The 25,008-nt window shown below is 38.7% G+C and overlaps 1 protein-coding gene across 1 annotated transcript in view; it reads left to right on the forward strand.

Moving 5' to 3' along the window:
• The window catches only part of dmtn (dematin actin binding protein), a 31,711-nt gene extending 9,173 nt beyond the window's left edge, over positions 1-22,538 (forward strand). Inside the window, exons 9-16 of the mRNA XM_073477997.1 lie at positions 288-385; positions 474-585; positions 885-934; positions 1,444-1,489; positions 2,036-2,043; positions 2,468-2,533; positions 19,941-20,021; positions 20,794-22,538. Of these exons, the coding sequence (XP_073334098.1) occupies positions 288-385; positions 474-585; positions 885-934; positions 1,444-1,489; positions 2,036-2,043; positions 2,468-2,533; positions 19,941-20,021; positions 20,794-20,907 (575 nt within the window). The 3' untranslated portion in view covers positions 20,908-22,538. The remainder of the gene's footprint in view (positions 1-287; positions 386-473; positions 586-884; positions 935-1,443; positions 1,490-2,035; positions 2,044-2,467; positions 2,534-19,940; positions 20,022-20,793) is intronic.
• The last annotated feature ends 2,470 nt before the right edge of the window (positions 22,539-25,008 follow it).

The raw sequence follows: 25,008 nt of genomic DNA on the forward strand, positions 1-25,008 counted from the left end.
CAGCTGCTTCAGGTGTTCAGCAGAATGCTGCAACTCTGTTTTACTGTGAAGCTCCAGAAATGTTGTGTGGACTACGAGACTTCACCTGACTTTATATCATCAGGAGGAGATGATGACTGGGTTTTACTGTTTGGGTGAACTGTTCCTTTAAATGACACAACACACTGAATTTTGTTCCAGTGGTATTTTTTAAATGCTCTCGTCAGCAGTTCTGGTTGGTATGACCCCGCCTGTGAGCTAATAAGATGCTAAGTGACACAGCTAACTCTGAGACTGACCTCTCGCAGAGATCGAGTGGAGGAAGAAGAAGCTGCAGGAGGAAGAAGATGAGTTTGAAGACCTGACTGATGAAGCCAAGACGCTGCAGGAGCAAGAGCTGGAAAAGGTAATAATGATAAGTGTTTTAACCATATGTGTCATTATCAGTGATAATAACCAGGAGTTGTGACTGACGCGGTCTTTGATGAATCCAGATCAAGTCCAACCTGGGTCGTCTCATCCTGAAGGAGGAGAAGGAGGAGAAGGAGAAGGCTTCATACAGGAGGAAGACACAGTCACTGCCCGACAGAACACACATGCACACCAGTGAGACATCTGTGTGTCTGTGTGTGTGTGTGTCTGTGTGTGTGTGTGTGTGTGTCTGTCTGTCTGTGTGTGTGTGTGTGTCTGTCTGTCTGTCTGTGTGTGTGTGTGTGTGTGTGTGTGTGTGTGTCTGTGTGTCTGTGTGTGTGTGCGTGTGTGTGTGTGTGTGTGTGTGTGTGTGTGTGTCTGTGTGTCTGTGTGTGTGTGTGTGTGTGTGTGTGTGTCTGTCTGTCTGTGTGTGTGTGTGTCTGTGTGTGTGTGGGTCTGAATTCCTTCTCATTGTTTCTTCTGTTTGTCAGCAGGTTTGTCTGCAAATGCATCAAAGTCTCCTTCACGCTCCGGCCTGACCAGAGTAAGTGTTGATGTCATTGTATTACAACATCATATATGAATATATACTGAAAAATATAATATAATACATTAAAAATACATTTTAATATATGGAAAGAGTCCAATTCATGCTTATATTCATTGTCCTTGAGTACAGTACAAAATATAATAAATTTGCATTACATACTATACCTCTTTATATATATAAAACTATTACTCAAAATATATTGTGCTTGTATTACTAGATAATATATGGAAATATATTTTATATTTATTTGTCAAAACCTCATCACCAAATCTTTATTTAATCAGGTAAATCCCACTGAAAACACAAAAACACACATTTAAACACATTGTAAAATATTAAACATCATAATTAAATTAATACTGTGATAGTAGCTGCTAAGCTAAAAACATTATCGCTCGTCTGTTTAAAAAAAGTCTTTACAAATCAGAAAACAGAGACAATAAACTCCAAATGTAGATTTTAATATCAAATGTTTGATTTGTTTGTGTTTTAACTTTTTGCAGATGCAGTCTGCAGAGTTCTCCACAGATGGAGATAAAGGACAGTCAGGTACAAAGTTACAGGAAACACCAACAAATCCTGCAAACAGCTGCAGTCATGACTTTGTGAGGCCAGAATCACTGCACCAGACTGTAAAAGACGAAACAATTCCAACATGTAACTCCACATAAAACCACAAACTTTGGTTTTTGTGAGCTGGTCTGTGAAGTTTTTATCTTTGGAGAGAACCAGGCTATCTGTTGCCTCTGCTTACAGTCATTATGCTAAGCTAAGCTAAGGATGTCCTTAAGTCACAGACATGAGATTGATCTCTTCATCTCACTCGGACAAAGAACGAGAACACTGGTGGTTGAATTAGTCCTTTAACACCAGAGCTCAGAATTAAAACAGATTTTGATGATATTTGTGCTGTGAACTGGCAAAACTTTCAAGAAAAAGTTCACTGAAAAATACAAACTCAGTCATCATCAATATCATTTTTTAAGGTGAACTGTTCCTTTAAAGCTGCAGCTCCAGTGTTACAGCTCTGTGATCATGTTTTATTCCATGTCGTGGACTTCACTCTCTGACCTTCCTGTCGTTGTGTCTTTGCAGCTGCTCAGGTAAGCATGGTGTCTGTTTGTGTCGCATGTGCATGGCGAGTGTTTAACCTGCCGGCTTAACTGCGACTGAAGAGCTGCAAGTCTGCACTAACTCCTCCTGCACGCAGCTCCAGTTTCTGCTTGTCCCTCTGAACAAAGTGTGCGTGTGCCCTGAAAACAAATGTGGACAGATGTTTGTGTGCTAAATCTGCATTTTTACCACCTGCTCCTGACACACTGCTTTCTGTCTGACTTCTGCTTCTGACTTTTTCTTGGCTTCACTGTGATGGTTTTTATGTTTATCAGATTGTGCGGGAGTATCTTTCATACTGTGTGTGTGTGTGTGTGTGTGTGTGTGTGTGTGTGTGTGTGTGTGTGTGTGTGTGTGTGTGTGTGTGTGTGTGTGCGTGCGTGTGTGTGTGTTCGTGTGTGTTCGTGTGTGTAGAACGGAGAGGCTCGGAGGGAGAGGATGGACCGAGGAAACTCGCTGCCGAGTATCCTGGAGCAGAAGGTGAGAGCTGCTCCAGCTGCATCCACATCAGCTCAGTTAATGTTTACACAAAGTTTAAACTTAGACTTGTCGACTAGTCTGAAAGTAAGAAAACTTTCAGAATGACACTGAGTAGAGCGCATACCTCCACAAAGGCCCAACAGTCACTTTTAATTCAATCAAGCATAAACCAACATCAAACTGGATAGTCCTGTATCACTCTCCACAGTACAGAAGCCTTGAGAAATCAATTTTCTAAGTCTGATCTAAAATATTTTTCTCTCCCCGTGTTTATGACTTGAGAACTAGTGGAAAAAAAGTTTTGATAGGATAATCTTTCTAGGTTCCCACATTTTTTTCACTTGTGAAAAAATATAAAATAAATTTGATGAAATAAACTTTATTTAGACCCTTTTTACAGCAGCACTGAGATCAAAAGTGACTGACGGTGTTATCTTTTCCACCCAAAAAATTCTCCTCAAAATTTTGAAAAAAAAAAGATTTTTTTCCCCTTAACATTTTCTCCCCTAAAATTCTGACTTTTTCTCAAACTTTTTCCCAAAACTCTTACTGTTTTCCCTTTTTCTCAAAATTCTGTCTTTTCCCCAGATAGTTTGTCCTCAAAATTCTGACTTTTTCCCGTTACGTTTTTCTCAAGAATCTGTCTTTTGGGGCACCGATTAGCTCAGTTGGTAAAGCAGGCGTTCCATATACAGAGCATGCAGCAGCCCCGGGTTCGAGTCCCGGCCTGCGGCCCTTTGCTGCATCTCAGATTAGTTCAGTTGGTAGAGCAGGCATCTCATGTGATGCTCCCGCTCTCTCTCAGAGACAGTTTCCTGTATCTCTCAAGCTGTGCTGTCAATGATGCCAGAAAAAAAACAATCTGCCTTTTCCACCAATAATTTACTTTTTTCCCTTAACTTTTTCTATAAAATTCTCTATTTTTCCCTTGCCTTTTCCCAAAATTCTGAGTTTTGCCAACAGTGACTCAGGGGCATATGCCACTTATTTAATGTCATATGCCGCGAAATTAAGGTTTTTATTAAAATGACTGAAACAAATGACAATTGTTCATCATTTCTCTGCAACATTCAGGGACTGTAGGTACTTTCTGTTTGGGGAAGGTTAAAAGAATAGTTGACCCAAAAAAGGAAGATTCTGCCCTGAGATCCCAAACTGATATGAAATAACTTCATTGAGACCCTTTTTACAGCAGCACTGAGATCGAAAGTGACTGATGGCATATGCCACTTATTTAGTGGCATATGCATATGCCACTAAATTAATGTTTGTATTAAAATGACTGAAACAAACGACAATTGTTCATCATTTCTCGGCAACATTCAGGGACTGTAGGTACTTTCTGTTTGGGGAAGGTTAAAAGAATAGTTGACCCAAAAAAGGAAGGTTCTGCCCCTGAGATCCCAAACTGATATGAAAGAACTTTATTTAGACCCTTTTTACAGCAGCACTGAGATCGAAAGTGACTAATGGTGTGCCAACAGTGACTCAGGGGCCTATGACACTTATTCAGGGACTGTAGATACCTTATGTTTGGGGAAGGTTAAAAGAATAGTTGCCCCGAAAAAGGAAGATTCTGCCCTGAGATCCCAAACTGATATGAAAGAACTTCATTCAGACCCTTTTTACAGCAGCACTGAGATCGAAAGTGACTCAGGGGCATATGAAACTTATTTAGTGGCATATGCCACTTATTTAGTGGCATATGCATATGCCGCGAAATTAAGGTTTTTATTAAAATGACTGAAACAAATGACAATTGTTCATCATTTCTCTGCAACATTCAGGGACTGTGGGTACTTTCTGTTTGGGGAAGGTTAAAGGAATAGTTGACCCAAAAAAGGAAGATTCTGCCCTGAGATCCCAAACTGATATGAAATAACTTCATTGAGACCCTTTTTACAGCAGCACTGAGATCGAAAGTGACTGATGGTGTACCAACAGTGACTGTTTTATTTAGTGGCATATGCCACTTATTTAGTGGCATATGCATATGCCACTAAATTAATGTTTGTATTAAAATGACTGAAACAAACGACAATTGTTCATCATTTCTCTGCAACATTCAGGGACTGTAGGTACTTTCTGTTTGGGGAAGGTTAAAAGAATAGTTGACCCAAAAAAGGAAGGTTCTGCCCCTGAGATCCCAAACTGATATGAAAGAACTTTATTTAGACCCTTTTTACAGCAGCACTGAGATCGAAAGTGACTAATGGTGTGCCAACAGTGACTCAGGGGCATATGACACTTATTCAGGGACTGTAGATACCTTATGTTTGGGGAAGGTTAAAAGAATAGTTGCCCCGAAAAAGGAAGATTCTGCCCTGAGATCCCAAACTGATATGAAAGAACTTCATTCAGACCCTTTTTACAGCAGCACTGAGATCGAAAGTGACTCAGGGGCATATGAAACTTATTTAGTGGCATATGCCACTTATTTAGTGGCATATGCATATGCCACTAAATTAATGTTTGTATTAAAATGACTGAAACAACGACAATTGTTTATCATTTCTCGGCAACATTCAGGGACTGTAGGTACTTTCTGTTTGGGGAAGGTTAAAAGAATAGTTGACCCAAAAAAGGAAGGTTCTGCCCCTGAGATCCCAAACTGATATGAAAGAACTTTATTTAGACCCTTTTTACAGCAGCACTGAGATCGAAAGTGACTAATGGTGTGCCAACAGTGACTCAGGGGCATATGACACTTATTCAGGGACTGTAGATACCTTATGTTTGGGGAAGGTTAAAAGAATAGTTGCCCCGAAAAAGGAAGATTCTGCCCCGAGATCCCAAACTCATATGAAAGAACTTTATTTAGACCCTTTTTACAGCAGCACTGAGATCGAAAGTGACTCAGGGGCATATGAAACTTATTTAGTGGCATATGCCACTTATTTAGTGGCATATGCATATGCCACTAAATTAATGTTTGTATTAAAATGACTGAAACAAACGACAATTGTTCATCATTTCTCGGCAACATTCAGGGACTGTAGGTACTTTCTGTTTGGGGAAGGTTAAAAGAATAGTTGACCCAAAAAAGGAAGGTTCTGCCCCTGAGATCCCAAACTGATATGAAAGAACTTTATTTAGACCCTTTTTACAGCAGCACTGAGATCGAAAGTGACTAATGATGTGCCAACAGTGACTCAGGGGCATATGACACTTATTCAGGGACTTTAGATACTTTCTGCTTGGGGAAGGTTAAAAGAATAGTTGCCCCGAAAAAGGAAGATTCTGCCCTGAGATCCCAAACTGATATGAAAGAACTTAATTCAGACCCTTTTTACAGCAGCACTGAGATGGAAAGTGACTCAGGGGCATATGAAACTTATTTAGTGGCATATGCCACTTATTTAGTGGCATATGCATATGCCACTAAATTAATGTTTGTATTAAAATGACTTGAAACAAACGACAATTGTTCATCATTTCTCGGCAACATTCAGGGACTGTAGGTACTTTCTGTTTGGGGAAGGTTAAAAGAATAGTTGACCCAAAAAAGGAAGGTTCTGCCCCTGAGATCCCAAACTGATATGAAAGAACTTTATTTAGACCCTTTTTACAGCAGCACTGAGATCGAAAGTGACTAATGGTGTGCCAACAGTGACTCAGGGGCATATGACACTTATTCAGGGACTGTAGATACCTTATGTTTGGGGAAGGTTAAAAGAATAGTTGCCCCGAAAAAGGAAGATTCTGCCCCGAGATCCCAAACTCATATGAAAGAACTTTATTTAGACCCTTTTTACAGCAGCACTGAGATCGAAAGTGACTCAGGGGCATATGAAACTTATTTAGTGGCATATGCCACTTATTTAGTGGCATATGCATATGCCACTAAATTAATGTTTGTATTAAAATGACTGAAACAAACGACAATTGTTCATCATTTCTCGGCAACATTCAGGGACTGTAGGTACTTTCTGTTTGGGGAAGGTTAAAAGAATAGTTGACCCAAAAAAGGAAGGTTCTGCCCCTGAGATCCCAAACTGATATGAAAGAACTTTATTTAGACCCTTTTTACAGCAGCACTGAGATCGAAAGTGACTAATGGTGTGCCAACAGTGACTCAGGGGCATATGACACTTATTCAGGGACTGTAGATACTTTCTGCTTGGGGAAGGTTAAAAGAATAGTTGCCCCGAAAAAGGAAGATTCTGCCCCGAGATCCCAAACTCATATGAAAGAACTTCATTCAGACCCTTTTTACAGCAGCACTGAGATCGAAAGTGACTCAGGGGCATATGAAACTTATTTAGTGGCATATGCCACTTATTTAGTGGCATATGCATATGCCACTAAATTAATGTTTCTATTAAAATGACTTGAAACAAACGACAATTGTTCATCATTTCTCGGCAACATTCAGGGACTGTAGGTACTTTCTGTTTGGGGAAGGTTAAAAGAATAGTTGACCCAAAAAAGGAAGGTTCTGCCCCTGAGATCCCAAACTGATATGAAAGAACTTTATTTAGACCCTTTTTACAGCAGCACTGAGATCGAAAGTGACTAATGGTGTGCCAACAGTGACTCAGGGGCATATGACACTTATTCAGGGACTGTAGATACCTTATGTTTGGGGAAGGTTAAAAGAATAGTTGCCCCGAAAAAGGAAGATTCTGCCCCGAGATCCCAAACTCATATGAAAGAACTTTATTTAGACCCTTTTTACAGCAGCACTGAGATCGAAAGTGACTCAGGGGCATATGAAACTTATTTAGTGGCATATGCCACTTATTTAGTGGCATATGCATATGCCACTAAATTAATGTTTGTATTAAAATGACTGAAACAAACGACAATTGTTCATCATTTCTCGGCAACATTCAGGGACTGTAGGTACTTTCTGTTTGGGGAAGGTTAAAAGAATAGTTGACCCAAAAAAGGAAGGTTCTGCCCCTGAGATCCCAAACTGATATGAAAGAACTTTATTTAGACCCTTTTTACAGCAGCACTGAGATCGAAAGTGACTAATGGTGTGCCAACAGTGACTCAGGGGCATATGACACTTATTCAGGGACTGTAGATACTTTCTGCTTGGGGAAGGTTAAAAGAATAGTTGCCCCGAAAAAGGAAGATTCTGCCCCGAGATCCCAAACTCATATGAAAGAACTTCATTCAGACCCTTTTTACAGCAGCACTGAGATCGAAAGTGACTCAGGGGCATATGAAACTTATTTAGTGGCATATGCCACTTATTTAGTGGCATATGCATATGCCACTAAATTAATGTTTGTATTAAAATGACTTGAAACAAACGACAATTGTTCATCATTTCTCGGCAACATTCAGGGACTGTAGGTACTTTCTGTTTGGGGAAGGTTAAAAGAATAGTTGACCCAAAAAAGGAAGGTTCTGCCCCTGAGATCCCAAACTGATATGAAAGAACTTTATTTAGACCCTTTTTACAGCAGCACTGAGATCGAAAGTGACTAATGGTGTGCCAACAGTGACTCAGGGGCATATGACACTTATTCAGGGACTGTAGATACCTTATGTTTGGGGAAGGTTAAAAGAATAGTTGCCCCGAAAAAGGAAGATTCTGCCCCGAGATCCCAAACTCATATGAAAGAACTTTATTTAGACCCTTTTTACAGCAGCACTGAGATCGAAAGTGACTCAGGGGCATATGAAACTTATTTAGTGGCATATGCCACTTATTTAGTGGCATATGCATATGCCACTAAATTAATGTTTGTATTAAAATGACTGAAACAAACGACAATTGTTCATCATTTCTCTGCAACATTCAGGGACTGTAGGTACTTTCTGTTTGGGGAAGGTTAAAAGAATAGTTGACCCAAAAAAGGAAGGTTCTGCCCCTGAGATCCCAAACTGATATGAAAGAACTTTATTTAGACCCTTTTTACAGCAGCACTGAGATCGAAAGTGACTAATGGTGTGCCAACAGTGACTCAGGGGCATATGACACTTATTCAGGGACTGTAGATACTTTCTGCTTGGGGAAGGTTAAAAGAATAGTTGCCCCGAAAAAGGAAGATTCTGCCCCGAGATCCCAAACTCATATGAAAGAACTTCATTCAGACCCTTTTTACAGCAGCACTGAGATCGAAAGTGACTCAGGGGCATATGAAACTTATTTAGTGGCATATGCCACTTATTTAGTGGCATATGCATATGCCACTAAATTAATGTTTGTATTAAAATGACTGAAACAAACGACAATTGTTCATCATTTCTCGGCAACATTCAGGGACTGTAGGTACTTTCTGTTTGGGGAAGGTTAAAAGAATAGTTGACCCAAAAAAGGAAGGTTCTGTCCCTGAGATCCCAAACTGATATGAAAGAACTTTATTTAGACCCTTTTTACAGCAGCACTGAGATCGAAAGTGACTAATGGTGTGCCAACAGTGACTCAGGGGCATATGACACTTATTCAGGGACTGTAGATACCTTATGTTTGGGGAAGGTTAAAAGAATAGTTGCCCCGAAAAAGGAAGATTCTGCCCCGAGATCCCAAACTCATATGAAAGAACTTTATTTAGACCCTTTTTACAGCAGCACTGAGATCGAAAGTGACTCAGGGGCATATGAAACTTATTTAGTGGCATATGCCACTTATTTAGTGGCATATGCATATGCCACTAAATTAATGTTTGTATTAAAATGACTTGAAACAAACGACAATTGTTCATCATTTCTCGGCAACATTCAGGGACTGTAGGTACTTTCTGTTTGGGGAAGGTTAAAAGAATAGTTGACCCAAAAAAGGAAGGTTCTGCCCCTGAGATCCCAAACTGATATGAAAGAACTTTATTTAGACCCTTTTTACAGCAGCACTGAGATCGAAAGTGACTAATGGTGTGCCAACAGTGACTCAGGGGCATATGACACTTATTCAGGGACTGTAGATACCTTATGTTTGGGGAAGGTTAAAAGAATAGTTGCCCCGAAAAAGGAAGATTCTGCCCCGAGATCCCAAACTCATATGAAAGAACTTTATTTAGACCCTTTTTACAGCAGCACTGAGATCGAAAGTGACTCAGGGGCATATGAAACTTATTTAGTGGCATATGCCACTTATTTAGTGGCATATGCATATGCCACTAAATTAATGTTTGTATTAAAATGACTGAAACAAACGACAATTGTTCATCATTTCTCTGCAACATTCAGGGACTGTAGGTACTTTCTGTTTGGGGAAGGTTAAAAGAATAGTTGACCCAAAAAAGGAAGGTTCTGCCCCTGAGATCCCAAACTGATATGAAAGAACTTTATTTAGACCCTTTTTACAGCAGCACTGAGATCGAAAGTGACTAATGGTGTGCCAACAGTGACTCAGGGGCATATGACACTTATTCAGGGACTTTAGATACTTTCTGCTTGGGGAAGGTTAAAAGAATAGTTGCCCCGAAAAAGGAAGATTCTGCCCCGAGATCCCAAACTCATATGAAAGAACTTCATTCAGACCCTTTTTACAGCAGCACTGAGATCGAAAGTGACTCAGGGGCATATGAAACTTATTTAGTGGCATATGCCACTTATTTAGTGGCATATGCATATGCCACTAAATTAATGTTTGTATTAAAATGACTGAAACAAACGACAATTGTTCATCATTTCTCGGCAACATTCAGGGACTGTAGGTACTTTCTGTTTGGGGAAGGTTAAAAGAATAGTTGACCCAAAAAAGGAAGGTTCTGCCCCTGAGATCCCAAACTGATATGAAAGAACTTTATTTAGACCCTTTTTACAGCAGCACTGAGATCGAAAGTGACTAATGGTGTGCCAACAGTGACTCAGGGGCATATGACACTTATTCAGGGACTGTAGATACCTTATGTTTGGGGAAGGTTAAAAGAATAGTTGCCCCGAAAAAGGAAGATTCTGCCCCGAGATCCCAAACTCATATGAAAGAACTTTATTTAGACCCTTTTTACAGCAGCACTGAGATCGAAAGTGACTCAGGGGCATATGAAACTTATTTAGTGGCATATGCCACTTATTTAGTGGCATATGCATATGCCACTAAATTAATGTTTGTATTAAAATGACTGAAACAAACGACAATTGTTCATCATTTCTCTGCAACATTCAGGGACTGTAGGTACTTTCTGTTTGGGGAAGGTTAAAAGAATAGTTGACCCAAAAAAGGAAGGTTCTGCCCCTGAGATCCCAAACTGATATGAAAGAACTTTATTTAGACCCTTTTTACAGCAGCACTGAGATCGAAAGTGACTAATGGTGTGCCAACAGTGACTCAGGGGCATATGACACTTATTCAGGGACTTTAGATACTTTCTGCTTGGGGAAGGTTAAAAGAATAGTTGCCCCGAAAAAGGAAGATTCTGCCCCGAGATCCCAAACTCATATGAAAGAACTTCATTCAGACCCTTTTTACAGCAGCACTGAGATCGAAAGTGACTCAGGGGCATATGAAACTTATTTAGTGGCATATGCCACTTATTTAGTGGCATATGCATATGCCACTAAATTAATGTTTGTATTAAAATGACTGAAACAAACGACAATTGTTCATCATTTCTCTGCAACATTCAGGGACTGTAGGTACTTTCTGTTTGGGGAAGGTTAAAAGAATAGTTGACCCAAAAAAGGAAGGTTCTGCCCCTGAGATCCCAAACTGATATGAAAGAACTTTATTTAGACCCTTTTTACAGCAGCACTGAGATCGAAAGTGACTAATGGTGTGCCAACAGTGACTCAGGGGCATATGACACTTATTCAGGGACTGTAGATACCTTATGTTTGGGGAAGGTTAAAAGAATAGTTGCCCCGAAAAAGGAAGATTCTGCCCCGAGATCCCAAACTCATATGAAAGAACTTTATTTAGACCCTTTTTACAGCAGCACTGAGATCGAAAGTGACTCAGGGGCATATGAAACTTATTTAGTGGCATATGCCACTTATTTAGTGGCATATGCATATGCCACTAAATTAATGTTTGTATTAAAATGACTGAAACAAACGACAATTGTTCATCATTTCTCTGCAACATTCAGGGACTGTAGGTACTTTCTGTTTGGGGAAGGTTAAAAGAATAGTTGACCCAAAAAAGGAAGGTTCTGCCCCTGAGATCCCAAATTGATATTAAAGAACTTTATTTAGACCCTTTTTACAGCAGCACTGAGATCTAAAGTGACTGATGGTGTGCCAACAGTGACTCAGGGGCATATGACACTTATTCAGGGACTGTAGATACTTTCTGCTTGGGGAAGGTTAAAAGAATAGTTGCCCCGAAAAAGGAAGATTCTGCCCCGAGATCCCAAACTGATATGAAAGAACTTTATTTAGACCCTTTTTACAGCAGCACTGAGATCGAAAGTGACTCAGGGGCATATGTAACTTATTTAGTGGCATATGCCACTTATTTAGTGGCATTAGCATATGCCACTAAATTAATGTTTGTATTAAAATGACTGAAACAAACGACAATTGTTCATCATTTCTCGGCAACATTCAGGGACTGTAGGTACTTTCTGTTTGGGGAAGGTTAAAAGAATAGTTGACCCAAAAAAGGAAGGTTCTGCCCCTGAGATCCCAAACTGATATGAAAGAACTTTATTTAGACCCTTTTTACAGCAGCACTGAGATCAAAAGTGACTGATGGTGTGCCAACAGTGACTCAAGGGCATATGACACTTATTCAGGGACTGTAGATACCTTATGTTTGGGGAAGGTTAAAGGAATAGTTGCCCCGAAAAAGGAAGATTCTGCCCCGAGATCCCAAACTGATATGAAAGAACTTTATTTAGACCCTTTTTACAGCAGCACTGAGATCGAAAGTGACTCAGGGGCATATGAAACTTATTTAGTGGCATATGCCACTTATTTAGTGGCATTAGCATATGCCACTAAATTAATGTTTGTATTAAAATGACTGAAACAAAAGACAATTGTTCATCATTTCTCGGCAACATTCAGGGACTGTAGGTACTTTCTGTTTGGGGAAGGTTAAAAGAATAGTTGACCCAAAAAAGGAAGGTTCTGCCCCTGAGATCCCAAACTGATACGAAAGAACTTTATTTAGACCCTTTTTACAGCAGCACTGAGATCGAAAGTGACTGATGGTGTGCCAACAGTGACTCAGGGGCATATGACACTTATTCAGGGACTTTAGATACTTTCTGCTTGGGGAAGGTTAAAAGAATAGTTGCCCCGAAAAAGGAAGATTCTGCCCCGAGATCCCAAACTCATATGAAAGAACTTCATTCAGACCCTTTTTACAGCAGCACTGAGATGGAAAGTGACTCAGGGGCATATGAAACTTATTTAGTGGCATATGCCACTTATTTAGTGGCATATGCATATGCCACTAAATTAATGTTTGTATTAAAATGACTTGAAACAAACGACAATTGTTCATCATTTCTCGGCAACATTCAGGGACTGTAGGTACTTTCTGTTTGGGGAAGGTTAAAAGAATAGTTGACCCAAAAAAGGAAGGTTCTGCCCCTGAGATCCCAAACTGATATGAAAGAACTTTATTTAGACCCTTTTTACAGCAGCACTGAGATCGAAAGTGACTAATGGTGTGCCAACAGTGACTCAGGGGCATATGACACTTATTCAGGGACTGTAGATACCTTATGTTTGGGGAAGGTTAAAAGAATAGTTGCCCCGAAAAAGGAAGATTCTGCCCCGAGATCCCAAACTCATATGAAAGAACTTTATTTAGACCCTTTTTACAGCAGCACTGAGATCGAAAGTGACTCAGGGGCATATGAAACTTATTTAGTGGCATATGCCACTTATTTAGTGGCATATGCATATGCCACTAAATTAATGTTTGTATTAAAATGACTGAAACAAACGACAATTGTTCATCATTTCTCTGCAACATTCAGGGACTGTAGGTACTTTCTGTTTGGGGAAGGTTAAAAGAATAGTTGACCCAAAAAAGGAAGGTTCTGCCCCTGAGATCCCAAACTGATATGAAAGAACTTTATTTAGACCCTTTTTACAGCAGCACTGAGATCGAAAGTGACTAATGGTGTGCCAACAGTGACTCAGGGGCATATGACACTTATTCAGGGACTTTAGATACTTTCTGCTTGGGGAAGGTTAAAAGAATAGTTGCCCCGAAAAAGGAAGATTCTGCCCCGAGATCCCAAACTCATATGAAAGAACTTCATTCAGACCCTTTTTACAGCAGCACTGAGATCGAAAGTGACTCAGGGGCATATGAAACTTATTTAGTGGCATATGCCACTTATTTAGTGGCATATGCATATGCCACTAAATTAATGTTTGTATTAAAATGACTGAAACAAACGACAATTGTTCATCATTTCTCGGCAACATTCAGGGACTGTAGGTACTTTCTGTTTGGGGAAGGTTAAAAGAATAGTTGACCCAAAAAAGGAAGGTTCTGCCCCTGAGATCCCAAACTGATATGAAAGAACTTTATTTAGACCCTTTTTACAGCAGCACTGAGATCGAAAGTGACTAATTGTGTGCCAACAGTGACTCAGGGGCATATGACACTTATTCAGGGACTGTAGATACCTTATGTTTGGGGAAGGTTAAAAGAATAGTTGCCCCGAAAAAGGAAGATTCTGCCCCGAGATCCCAAACTCATATGAAAGAACTTTATTTAGACCCTTTTTACAGCAGCACTGAGATCGAAAGTGACTCAGGGGCATATGAAACTTATTTAGTGGCATATGCCACTTATTTAGTGGCATATGCATATGCCACTAAATTAATGTTTGTATTAAAATGACTGAAACAAACGACAATTGTTCATCATTTCTCTGCAACATTCAGGGACTGTAGGTACTTTCTGTTTGGGGAAGGTTAAAAGAATAGTTGACCCAAAAAAGGAAGGTTCTGCCCCTGAGATCCCAAACTGATATGAAAGAACTTTATTTAGACCCTTTTTACAGCAGCACTGAGATCGAAAGTGACTAATGGTGTGCCAACAGTGACTCAGGGGCATATGACACTTATTCAGGGACTTTAGATACTTTCTGCTTGGGGAAGGTTAAAAGAATAGTTGCCCCGAAAAAGGAAGATTCTGCCCCGAGATCCCAAACTCATATGAAAGAACTTCATTCAGACCCTTTTTACAGCAGCACTGAGATCGAAAGTGACTCAGGGGCATATGAAACTTATTTAGTGGCATATGCCACTTATTTAGTGGCATATGCATATGCCACTAAATTAATGTTTGTATTAAAATGACTGAAACAAACGACAATTGTTCATCATTTCTCTGCAACATTCAGGGACTGTAGGTACTTTCTGTTTGGGGAAGGTTAAAAGAATAGTTGACCCAAAAAAGGAAGGTTCTGCCCCTGAGATCCCAAACTGATATGAAAGAACTTTATTTAGACCCTTTTTACAGCAGCACTGAGATCGAAAGTGACTAATGGTGTGCCAACAGTGACTCAGGGGCATATGACACTTATTCAGGGACTGTAGATACCTTATGTTTGGGGAAGGTTAAAAGAATAGTTGCCCCGAAAAAGGAAGATTCTGCCCCGAGATCCCAAACTCATATGAAAGAACTTTATTTAGACCCTTTTTACAGCAGCACTGAGATCGAAAGTGACTCAGGGGCATATGAAACTTATTTAGTGGCATATGCCACTTATTTAGTGGCATATGCATATGCCACTAAATTAATGTTTGTATTAAAATGACTGAAACAAACGACAATTGTTCATCATTTCTCTGCAACATTCAGGGACTGTAGGTACTTTCTGTTTGGGGAAGGTTAAAAGAATAGTTGACCCAAAAAAGGAAGGTTCTGCCCCTGAGATCCCAAATTGATATTAAAGAACTTTATTTAGACCCTTTTTACAGCAGCACTGAGATCTAAAGTGACTGATGGTGTGCCAACAGTGACTCAGGGGCATATGACACTTATTCAGGGACTGTAGATACTTTCTGCTTGGGGAAGGTTAAAAGAATAGTTGCCCCGAAAAAGGAAGATTCTGCCCCGAGATCCCAAACTGATATGAAAGAACTTTATTTAGACCCTTTTTACAGCAGCACTGAGATCGAAAGTGACTCAGGGGCATATGTAACTTATTTAGTGGCATATGCCACTTATTTAGTGGCATTAGCATATGCCACTAAATTAATGTTTGTATTAAAATGACTGAAACAAACGACAATTGTTCATCATTTCTCGGCAACATTCAGGGACTGTAGGTACTTTCTGTTTGGGGAAGGTTAAAAGAATAGTTGACCCAAAAAAGGAAGGTTCTGCCCCTGAGATCCCAAACTGATATGAAAGAACTTTATTTAGACCCTTTTTACAGCAGCACTGAGATCAAAAGTGACTGATGGTGTGCCAACAGTGACTCAAGGGCATATGACACTTATTCAGGGACTGTAGATACCTTATGTTTGGGGAAGGTTAAAGGAATAGTTGCCCCGAAAAAGGAAGATTCTGCCCCGAGATCCCAAACTGATATGAAAGAACTTTATTTAGACCCTTTTTACAGCAGCACTGAGATCGAAAGTGACTCAGGGGCATATGAAACTTATTTAGTGGCATATGCCACTTATTTAGTGGCATTAGCATATGCCACTAAATTAATGTTTGTATTAAAATGACTGAAACAAAAGACAATTGTTCATCATTTCTCGGCAACATTCAGGGACTGTAGGTACTTTCTGTTTGGGGAAGGTTAAAAGAATAGTTGACCCAAAAAAGGAAGGTTCTGCCCCTGAGATCCCAAACTGATACGAAAGAACTTTATTTAGACCCTTTTTACAGCAGCACTGAGATCTAAAGTGACTGATGGTGTGCCAACAGTGACTCAGGGGCATATGACACTTATTCAGGGACTGTAGATACCTTATGTTTGGGGAAGGTTAAAAGAATAGTTGCCCCGAAAAAGGAAGATTCTGCCCCGAGATCCCAAACTGATATGAAAGAACTTTATTTAGACTCTTTTTACAGCAGCACTGAGATCGAAAGTGACTCAGGGGCATATGAAACTTATTTAGTGGCATATGCCACTTATTTAGTGGCATTAGCATATGCCACTAAATTAATGTTTGTATTAAAATGACTGAAACAAAAGACAATTGTTCATCATTTCTCGGCAACATTCAGGGACTGTAGGTACTTTCTGTTTGGGGAAGGTTAAAAGAATAGTTGACCCAAAAAAGGAAGGTTCTGCCCCTGAGATCCCAAACTGATATGAAAGAACTTTATTTAGACCCTTTTTACAGCAGCACTGAGATCGAAAGTGACTGATGGTGTGCCAACAGTGACTCAGGGGCATATGACACTTATTCAGGGACTGTAGATACTTTCTGCTTGGGGAAGGTTAAAAGAATAGTTGCCCCGAAAAAGGAAGATTCTGCCCCGAGATACCAAACTGATATGAAAGAACTTCATTGAGACCCTTTTTACAGCAGCACTGAGATCGAAAGTGACTCAGGGGCATATGAAACTTATTTAGTGGCATATGCCACTTATTTAGTGGCATATGCATATGCCACTAAATTAATGTTTGTATTAAAATGACTGAAACAAACGACATTTCTCGGCAACATTCAGGGACTGTAGGTACTTTCTGTTTGGGGAAGGTTAAAAGAATAGTTGACCCAAAAAAGGAAGGTTCTGCCCCTGAGATCCCAAACTGATATGAAAGAACTTTATTTAGACCCTTTTTACAGCAGCACTGAGATCAAAAGTGACTGATGGTGTGCCAACAGTGACTCAGGGGCATATGACACTTATTCAGGGACTGTAGATACCTTATGTTTGGGGAAGGTTAAAAGAATAGTTGCCCCGAAAAAGGAAGATTCTGCCCCGAGATCCCAAACTGATATGAAAGAACTTCATTCAGACCCTTTTTACAGCAGCACTGAGATCGAAAGTGACTCAGGAGCATATGAAACTTATTTAGTGGTATATGCCACTTATTTAGTGGCATATGCATATGCCACTAAATTAATGTTTGTATTAAAATGACTGAAACAAACGACAATTGTTCATCATTTCTCGGCAACATTCAGGGACTGTAGGTACTTTCTGTTTGGGGAAGGTTAAAAGAATAGTTGACCCAAAAAAGGAAGGTTCTGCCCCTGAGATCCCAAACTGATATGAAAGAACTTTATTTAGACCCTTTTTACAGCAGCACTGAGATCGAAAGTGACTGATGGTGTGCCAACAGTGACTCAGGGGCATATGACACTTATTCAGGGACTTTAGATACTTTCTGCTTGGGGAAGGTTAAAAGAATAGTTGCCCCGAAAAAGGAAGATTCTGCCCCGAGATACCAAACTGATATGAAAGAACTTCATTCAGACCCTTTTTACAGCAGCACTGAGATCGAAAGTGACTCAGGGGCATATGAAACTTATTTAGTGGCATATGCCACTTATTTAGTGGCATATGCATATGCCACTAAATTAATGTTTGTATTAAAATGACTGAAACAAACGACAATTGTTCATCATTTCTCGGCAACATTCAGGGACTGTAGGTACTTTCTGTTTGGAGAAGGTTAAAAGAATAGTTGACCCAAAAAAGGAAGATTCTGACCCCAAGATCCCAAACTGATATGAAATAACTTCATTTAGACCATTTTTACAGCAGCACTGAGATCAAACGTGACTGAAGGTGTGCCAACAGTGACTTTGTGGCTTAAAATTTTGATGAAAAAGTTGAGGGGAAAAAAGTCAGAATTCTGAGAAAAAGTTCAGGGAAAATGTCAGAATTTTGAGAAAAAGTCAAAATTTTGAAAAGTTGTAGTTGTAGTCGAGAAAAAGTTAAAATTTTGAGAAAAAGTTGAGGGGAAAAAGTCAGAATATAAGAAAAGTTTCAAAAAGTTAAGAGAAAATTTTGAGGAGAAACTTTTGGGGGGAAAGAGAATTTGAGAAAAAGTTTGAAAAAGTTAAGGGAAAAAAGTCAAAATTTTGAGAAAAAGTTGAGGAAAAAAAGTCAGAATTTTGAGTGGAAAAGTCAAAATTTTTAGGAGTAAATTTTGCGGGAACAGAAAGTTGTTGTTGTAGTTGAGAAAAAGTTAACATTTTGAGAAAAAGTTAACATTTTGAGAAAAAGTTGAGGGGAAACAAGTCAGAATTTTGAGGAGAAACTTTTGGGGGAATAGAATTTTGAGAAAAAGTTTGAAACAAAAAAGTCAGAATTTTGAGAAAAGGTTAAGGGAAAAAAGTCAGGATATAAGAGAACATTTTTTTAAAGTTTAGGGAGAAAAAAGTCAGAATTTCGGGGGGGGGAAAGTCAGAAGTTTGAAAAAAAATCTAGAAAAAAATATTTTTTTCATAGATTCATGAGACATTTTTTTAGTGAAAAAGAAAAAAAACTCCCGAAATTTTCCCTGACAAAAAAACATTTTTTCAAGAATCTTCTTTTTTTCTAGATTCATGAGATTCATTTTTCTGGGAAAAACTGAGTGGAGAAAACTATTTTACATTTAAATCTTTTTTTACCCACTGTTCCACATGTGAAAAAACATTTCAGAAGAAAAAGAACATTTCTGGAGATTTTCTTTTAGATTCAAGAGAAACTGAGTGGGGAAAAAAAGTTGGCAGGCAAATTAAAAAAAGGATAATCTTGGAAAAAAAATATTTTTTTTTAGATTGAGGAGACAATTTTTTTAAAAGAAAAAACAGAAAAGAAAATTCTTCTGAAATGTTTTTCCACAGATGAGAAAAGACATGTAGGAACCTAGAAAAGATTATCCTGGCAAAACTTTTTTCCCCACTGTTTCACACAGAAAAAAAACATTTCAGGACAAGAAAAAACAGTGGGGAAAAAGTTTTGCCAGGAGAATCTCTCTGGGTTCCTACATCTTTTATTTCATCTGTGAAAAAAATATGAAAAGAAATTTCAGGAGAATTTTCTTTTTTTTTCTTTTAGAAAAAAATGTCTCCTGCATCAAAAAAATCAGATTTTTTTTCATGTTTGAAACTGAGTGAAAAGAAAAGTTGGCAGACGAAGAAAACTTTTTTGGCTGAAGTGCCGATACAACATTTCACAACATGTCAGCCTCTTGAGTGACCTGAGAACTGTGAAAAAAATATGTAAAAAAATACAGGATAATTTATTTATTTTTTTATCGAAAAACATTTTATTGCAACAGAATAGTAACAGAGACATTGACATCACGTAAAAAAGTGTTTTACATATACATTTCAGAATTTTATTCTGATTTTTCTTTAAAAAAAAAAAAAAAAACATACAAAAAAATTGTATTTACAAGTGGTAAACGTGGTGTAGCAGTGCTGGATTCAAAAGTGTTTCTGTTGTTTTCTTTAAGAACAAAATCTTTGTGTATGAGGGACAACACACAAAACACAGAACACGCCAATATGAAAAAATACTAAATGATGTTACTGAACACTTACTAAAATAATATTTATAATTTTTTGAGTTCATTTTAATCAAGTTTAACAGGTGACATGTTACATTTAATTGTGTTTTCTTTAGATCTATCCCTATGAAGCACTGATTGTGACCCACAGAGGGCGCTGTAAGCTGCCGCCAGGAGTCGACCGCACTCGACTGGAGGTTTGTATCACAGCCCGATGTGCATCCTGACAAGACTGACCATTACAGACTATTTATCAGCAGGAAGTCAGTCTCAACAGCCAGAAATTCAAATTTTCAGTCCTCCTTATAGGATAAAATCATTTTATTACCTCAATTTTAAGCAATTTGTGCATCAAAGTCAAACACAAACATCATTGGAACAAAAGGACACAAAGACATATCAGCATGTGTAACATCTGCTGAATTTACAAGAAGGCACCAATCATGAAGAATTAGTCAGAGACAGCGTTTCACAAAGTTTATAAAGTGTCTCCCAACTCAACAACTCACTAAATTGAGACATTTTTTAAGGGAGTCTGGTGCTGCCACAATGAAACAAACAACTTCATGTTTTGATTAATGCTGAAGTTACAAGAAGGAGACAATGATTTAGAATTTGTCATAGATAGTGTTGCCGACATTATAAAGTCTCTCCTCACTCAACAACTCACTGAATTGAGCATTTTTTAAAGGGAATCTGGTGACTTTCTCCACAGGCGACTAAAAAATATCACCTTTTTGTCAAATTAAGTCTCTGTTTCTGTACTCATGTAAAATGAATACTTTTACTATTGTTTGAAGCCAAATTTTGAATGTAGAGTATTTCTCCACCTGAAAACTTAAAATCAGACGATTTGTTAATGGAGTCTGGTGATATTGTGGTTAGTAGTTCAGTCACATCACAGACTGAGGCGTTGGATGAACTGAGCTCCTGACTTGTGTTTTCTTTCGTCTTCCTCCCTCCTCTCAGAGGCATCTGGCCCCGGAGGCGTTCGAGCAGCTGTTCGGGATGCCGATCGGCGAGTTCGACCGCCTCTCTTTGTGGAAACGAAACGAACTGAAGAAGAAAGTCTCGCTTTTCTAACAGGAAGTGACCTCATCCCCCTCAGAATACTTGAAGCAGCTGCTTTGAAAGGAAGAGGAGGATAAAAACAGGCCATACTCATCACGTTAGTCCACGCCAACATGTCCGCCATCTAACTAACCAATCACGTCGCTGGATGTGGATCAGAGTGTACTGAAGGCTGGCCCTGATTAACCCTTTACTCTGACTAACCATAACTGATGCACTGACACTCAGACATGTTACCTGTGCTGCACTTATAATCACCACTGCTTGCAAATCATTATGTGTCCACTCATCTTCATCATCACCACCATCATCATCATCACCACCACCATTGAGTTTAGTTCCACTGAGGTCTGAATCAGGAAGTGACGTTAGCATGTTAGCGGCTATCAAACTCTTCTGGTGTCATGAAGCTGCCTCACTTTTAACTGTGATGCATCACCATGGTAACCTATTACTGACCAATCAGATGACTGGAAAAATTGAGTCACCACTCCTACAGGATCCTGACAGTAGAGTGAATAAACTGGATTATGACAGATTAAAGGAACAGTTCACCTAAAACAGTAAAACTCAGCCATCATCTCCTCCATGCTGATATAAAGTCAGGTGAAGTCTCGTAGTCCACAGAACATTTCTGGAGCTTCACACTGAAACAGAGTTGCAGCGTTCTGCTAAACACCTGAAGTAACTGGAGACTTGATTTAAAACAGAAAAACAATCAACAATCAAAAGAAACATCAAAAACTACATTAAAACTCATGGATGTACAGACAACTGTCACTGGGTCACTTTGATACTGAAGAAAACTTAAAAAACGTGATTTTTCTCAGGCAAGTTCTGCACATGTAAGAAGCGTCTTTTTACAGGATTTCCAGGTGGATTTATGGAGTCATCGATCCGAGATCCCAAACTGATTTGAAAAGATGTTTTTAAAGCTGAAGTGTTCGCTGTAGCTGCTGAGCTAACAGTGTTAGCGTGCACGAGCTTGACCGCACGTGGAGGGTGTAAATATGGTCTCCTGAGATCAGGGTGTGATCTCTACAGACGAGCTGTGTGGAGACATCTGATGTTTTACTTTTTAAATCATCTCCAGCTGCTTCAGCTGTTCAGCAGAACGCTGCAACTCTGTTTTACTGTGAAGCTCCAGAAATGTTCTGTGGACTACGAGACTTCACTTTACTTTTTGGGTGAACTGTTCCTTTACTGGTTCAGCTTCATGACTGATTCAGCCCTCTGACGTGTTTCTGCTTGAACTTGAATGACAGCTGATCGATGTGAGGAGCTTCTGTCTCGTATTAAACTGATTGTATTTATTATTCTGTGAAGTTTCTTTATTTATTTGATGATTGTAATTTTTACGGCCACGTTTGTTTTCGCAACTGTGATCTGTTTTTGGAAAATATTGTTTCTGCTGTACAGTTTGTTTTTTAAAATGAGGATTTTAATCGTCACTTTAACACAACAACATCTTCCACACATTTCAAGCTGACATTTTAAAAGGAGCAGTTCGTACTAATCACCATCATCTATATTGGATCGTGTCTTAAAGTCGTCTTCACGCTTCGTTCTGGTTCCAAACCATCCAGTTCTCATTGTTTCTGTTGTACGATGTGAAGGAGTCAAATAAATCGAAGAAAAACTGATTCTGTGTTTTTTCTCGTCTTCTTTCACCGTCACTCAGATTTCTATGGGATTTATTTTTATTGTTCAGCAGTAAAACAGCAGATCTGGGTTCAGTAAACTGTCTTCTGTGACTGTTGTATTATTCTGTATGACCTCATTTTTACTACAGATTACACATTTTACCGACTCACAATATGATATTTATGTTGCTTATTTCATGAATATATCAAACTAATTTCTAAGTTATTTACTGAAATGTAATAATTTCAATTTAATTAAAGATTTTTAGTTTATGATTGTGTCGATGAAACATTTTAAAGGATTATATCTAAAATGTTTATTTCTAACCTTGAAAATGGTTCAAATGAAGCATAAACCAAAATGTAAAGACTGTAATGAACTTCTTGTTTCTCAAATTAAATAGTCTTAAAGAGAGGAAGAATTTCCATCTCAGGGTTTTTTAAAAATATATTTTATTATATTTGAATTCTGGCAGATTTGTGACTTTAAAAACAGTTAAAATGAAGCTTTTTCCCAAACTTTAAGAGACTTGACTTGAACTATGAATCCTGCTCTGACATTTAATGTGACTCAAATTAAATGCACCCAAAATCCAAAAGTAAAGTTTTTTAGTGTGTACGGGGCGGCTGTAGCTCAGTGGGTAGAGCAGGTGACCAGCAACCAGAAGGTCGCGGGTTCAAACCCCGGCTTCCCTGGGCGGAACTGAGCTACATGCTGAAGTATCCTTGAGCAAGATACTGAACCCCGAAATTGCTCCTGACGCGCAGTCTCAGCCTCTGCCGTCAGAAAGGGCCCTGCGATGAGCTGGGGACTCGTCCAGGGATAAACCCTCTGCCCATATGAAACTTGGGATTGGCTCCAGTAACCCCCTGAAAGGGGGGATAAAGCGGCAACATCCTGACGAATAAAGCGGTCAAGAAAATGAGAGATGAGAAGTTTTTAAGTATTTTTCTCTCCATCAGAACAAACGTGATGGTCACAGCCTCCTTTATATCTGCAGATGTACAGGTGAGATTTAAATGATTCATCTGTTATTTTTTACTTTTATTACAACTTCAGTCTTTAAACACTTTCAAGGAACCAGAAGCAAAACATTTCCAGACTTTATCATCTAAATTGTTTCTATAAATGCAGCTGTGAAAAATAAAGTCTACAGAGTTCCTTCACATCGCAGCGACCAGTTGTCCGAGTCAACACGAGCGTACGTTCTGATAATTCTGTTAATTTTAACATTTTAACTTCAGGAGACAAAGATGACAACAAATGTAAAAATCAAACATTTTTGAAGGATATTATTTGAGTTGAAGCAGATTTCTGACGTGTGACCAGTTAAAATGAAGCGTTTTCCAAAACTTTCAAGTTTCTTTCAGCTGTGTTCAAATCCTGCTGATATTTCTCATTACTCAAATTAAATAGCCAAAAATCATAACGAGAGAAGAGTATATATATGTATTTTAGTGTTTATTCATTTCCATCAGAGCATCAAACATACGGAAGCCCTGAGTGGGAAAAAAAGATTTGCTGATAATCTTTAGAAATTCCTGAAAAATGTTTTTTTCCGACTGTGAAAAAATAAATAAATAAATATATATATATATATATATATATATAAAAATTCATGTCTGAAAACGAGTTAATTTTTTTAAATATTTTTTTTCTGTGTGGAACTGAGAACAAAATTTCAACAAAAAAAAAATAATTTTTTCAACAGAACATGTGAAGAGGAGTCTAGTCTAGTCCCCCACCCCACCAAAAAATGTCCTCATATAAATTTTGACAGACGGAAAAAAAATGAAGGAACTTATGAAAATCATCCTGCACAACCTTTTTTTTCCACCAGATCAGGAAGTCAGAAATCATAAACGCAAGAGAGATTATTCAGCTCAGACTTGGCCCCTCAGGGCTTCCGTACGAACATGATGACAACAGCCTCCTTTAAATCTGCAGATGTAAAGACGAGATTTTTATGGTTTTAATGTAACTGTTGTTTGTGTAACTGTTATTTCGCTGCACCTAAAGCAAAACACTTCCAGACCTGAAGCCTCCGTCATCACATCCATGTTGTTTCTATTGATGCAGCTGTGAAACAAAGTTTACAGTTCATCAGCTCTTCATATGAACACGGACTGTGTTCTGATTAATTCTGTTGACTCCAGGAGACAAAGACGATGTGATCATTTAATTTCAGATATTAAAATGAGTGATTGTGTTGATGAAACACCAGATTATATTGAAAATGAAGCCTTTTTGAAGGATTATATTAAACATATTAACCTGTAGCTTTTTCCAAACCCTGCACTGATTTTCTTGTTACTCAGATCAAATACAAAGATCATAAAGAGATGAAGAACAGGCTCCTTTAACTCTGCAGATGTATAAATGATGTGTTAATGTTTCCTCCTGTTGTATTCTACCATCATAAACCCTCCTGTGTGATGTGTTTGTTACTACACAGCTTCACACCTCCGT

This window comes from Pagrus major, chromosome 12 (genome assembly GCF_040436345.1).
Source record: "Pagrus major chromosome 12, Pma_NU_1.0".
Taxonomy (NCBI): Eukaryota; Metazoa; Chordata; class Actinopteri; order Spariformes; family Sparidae; genus Pagrus; species Pagrus major.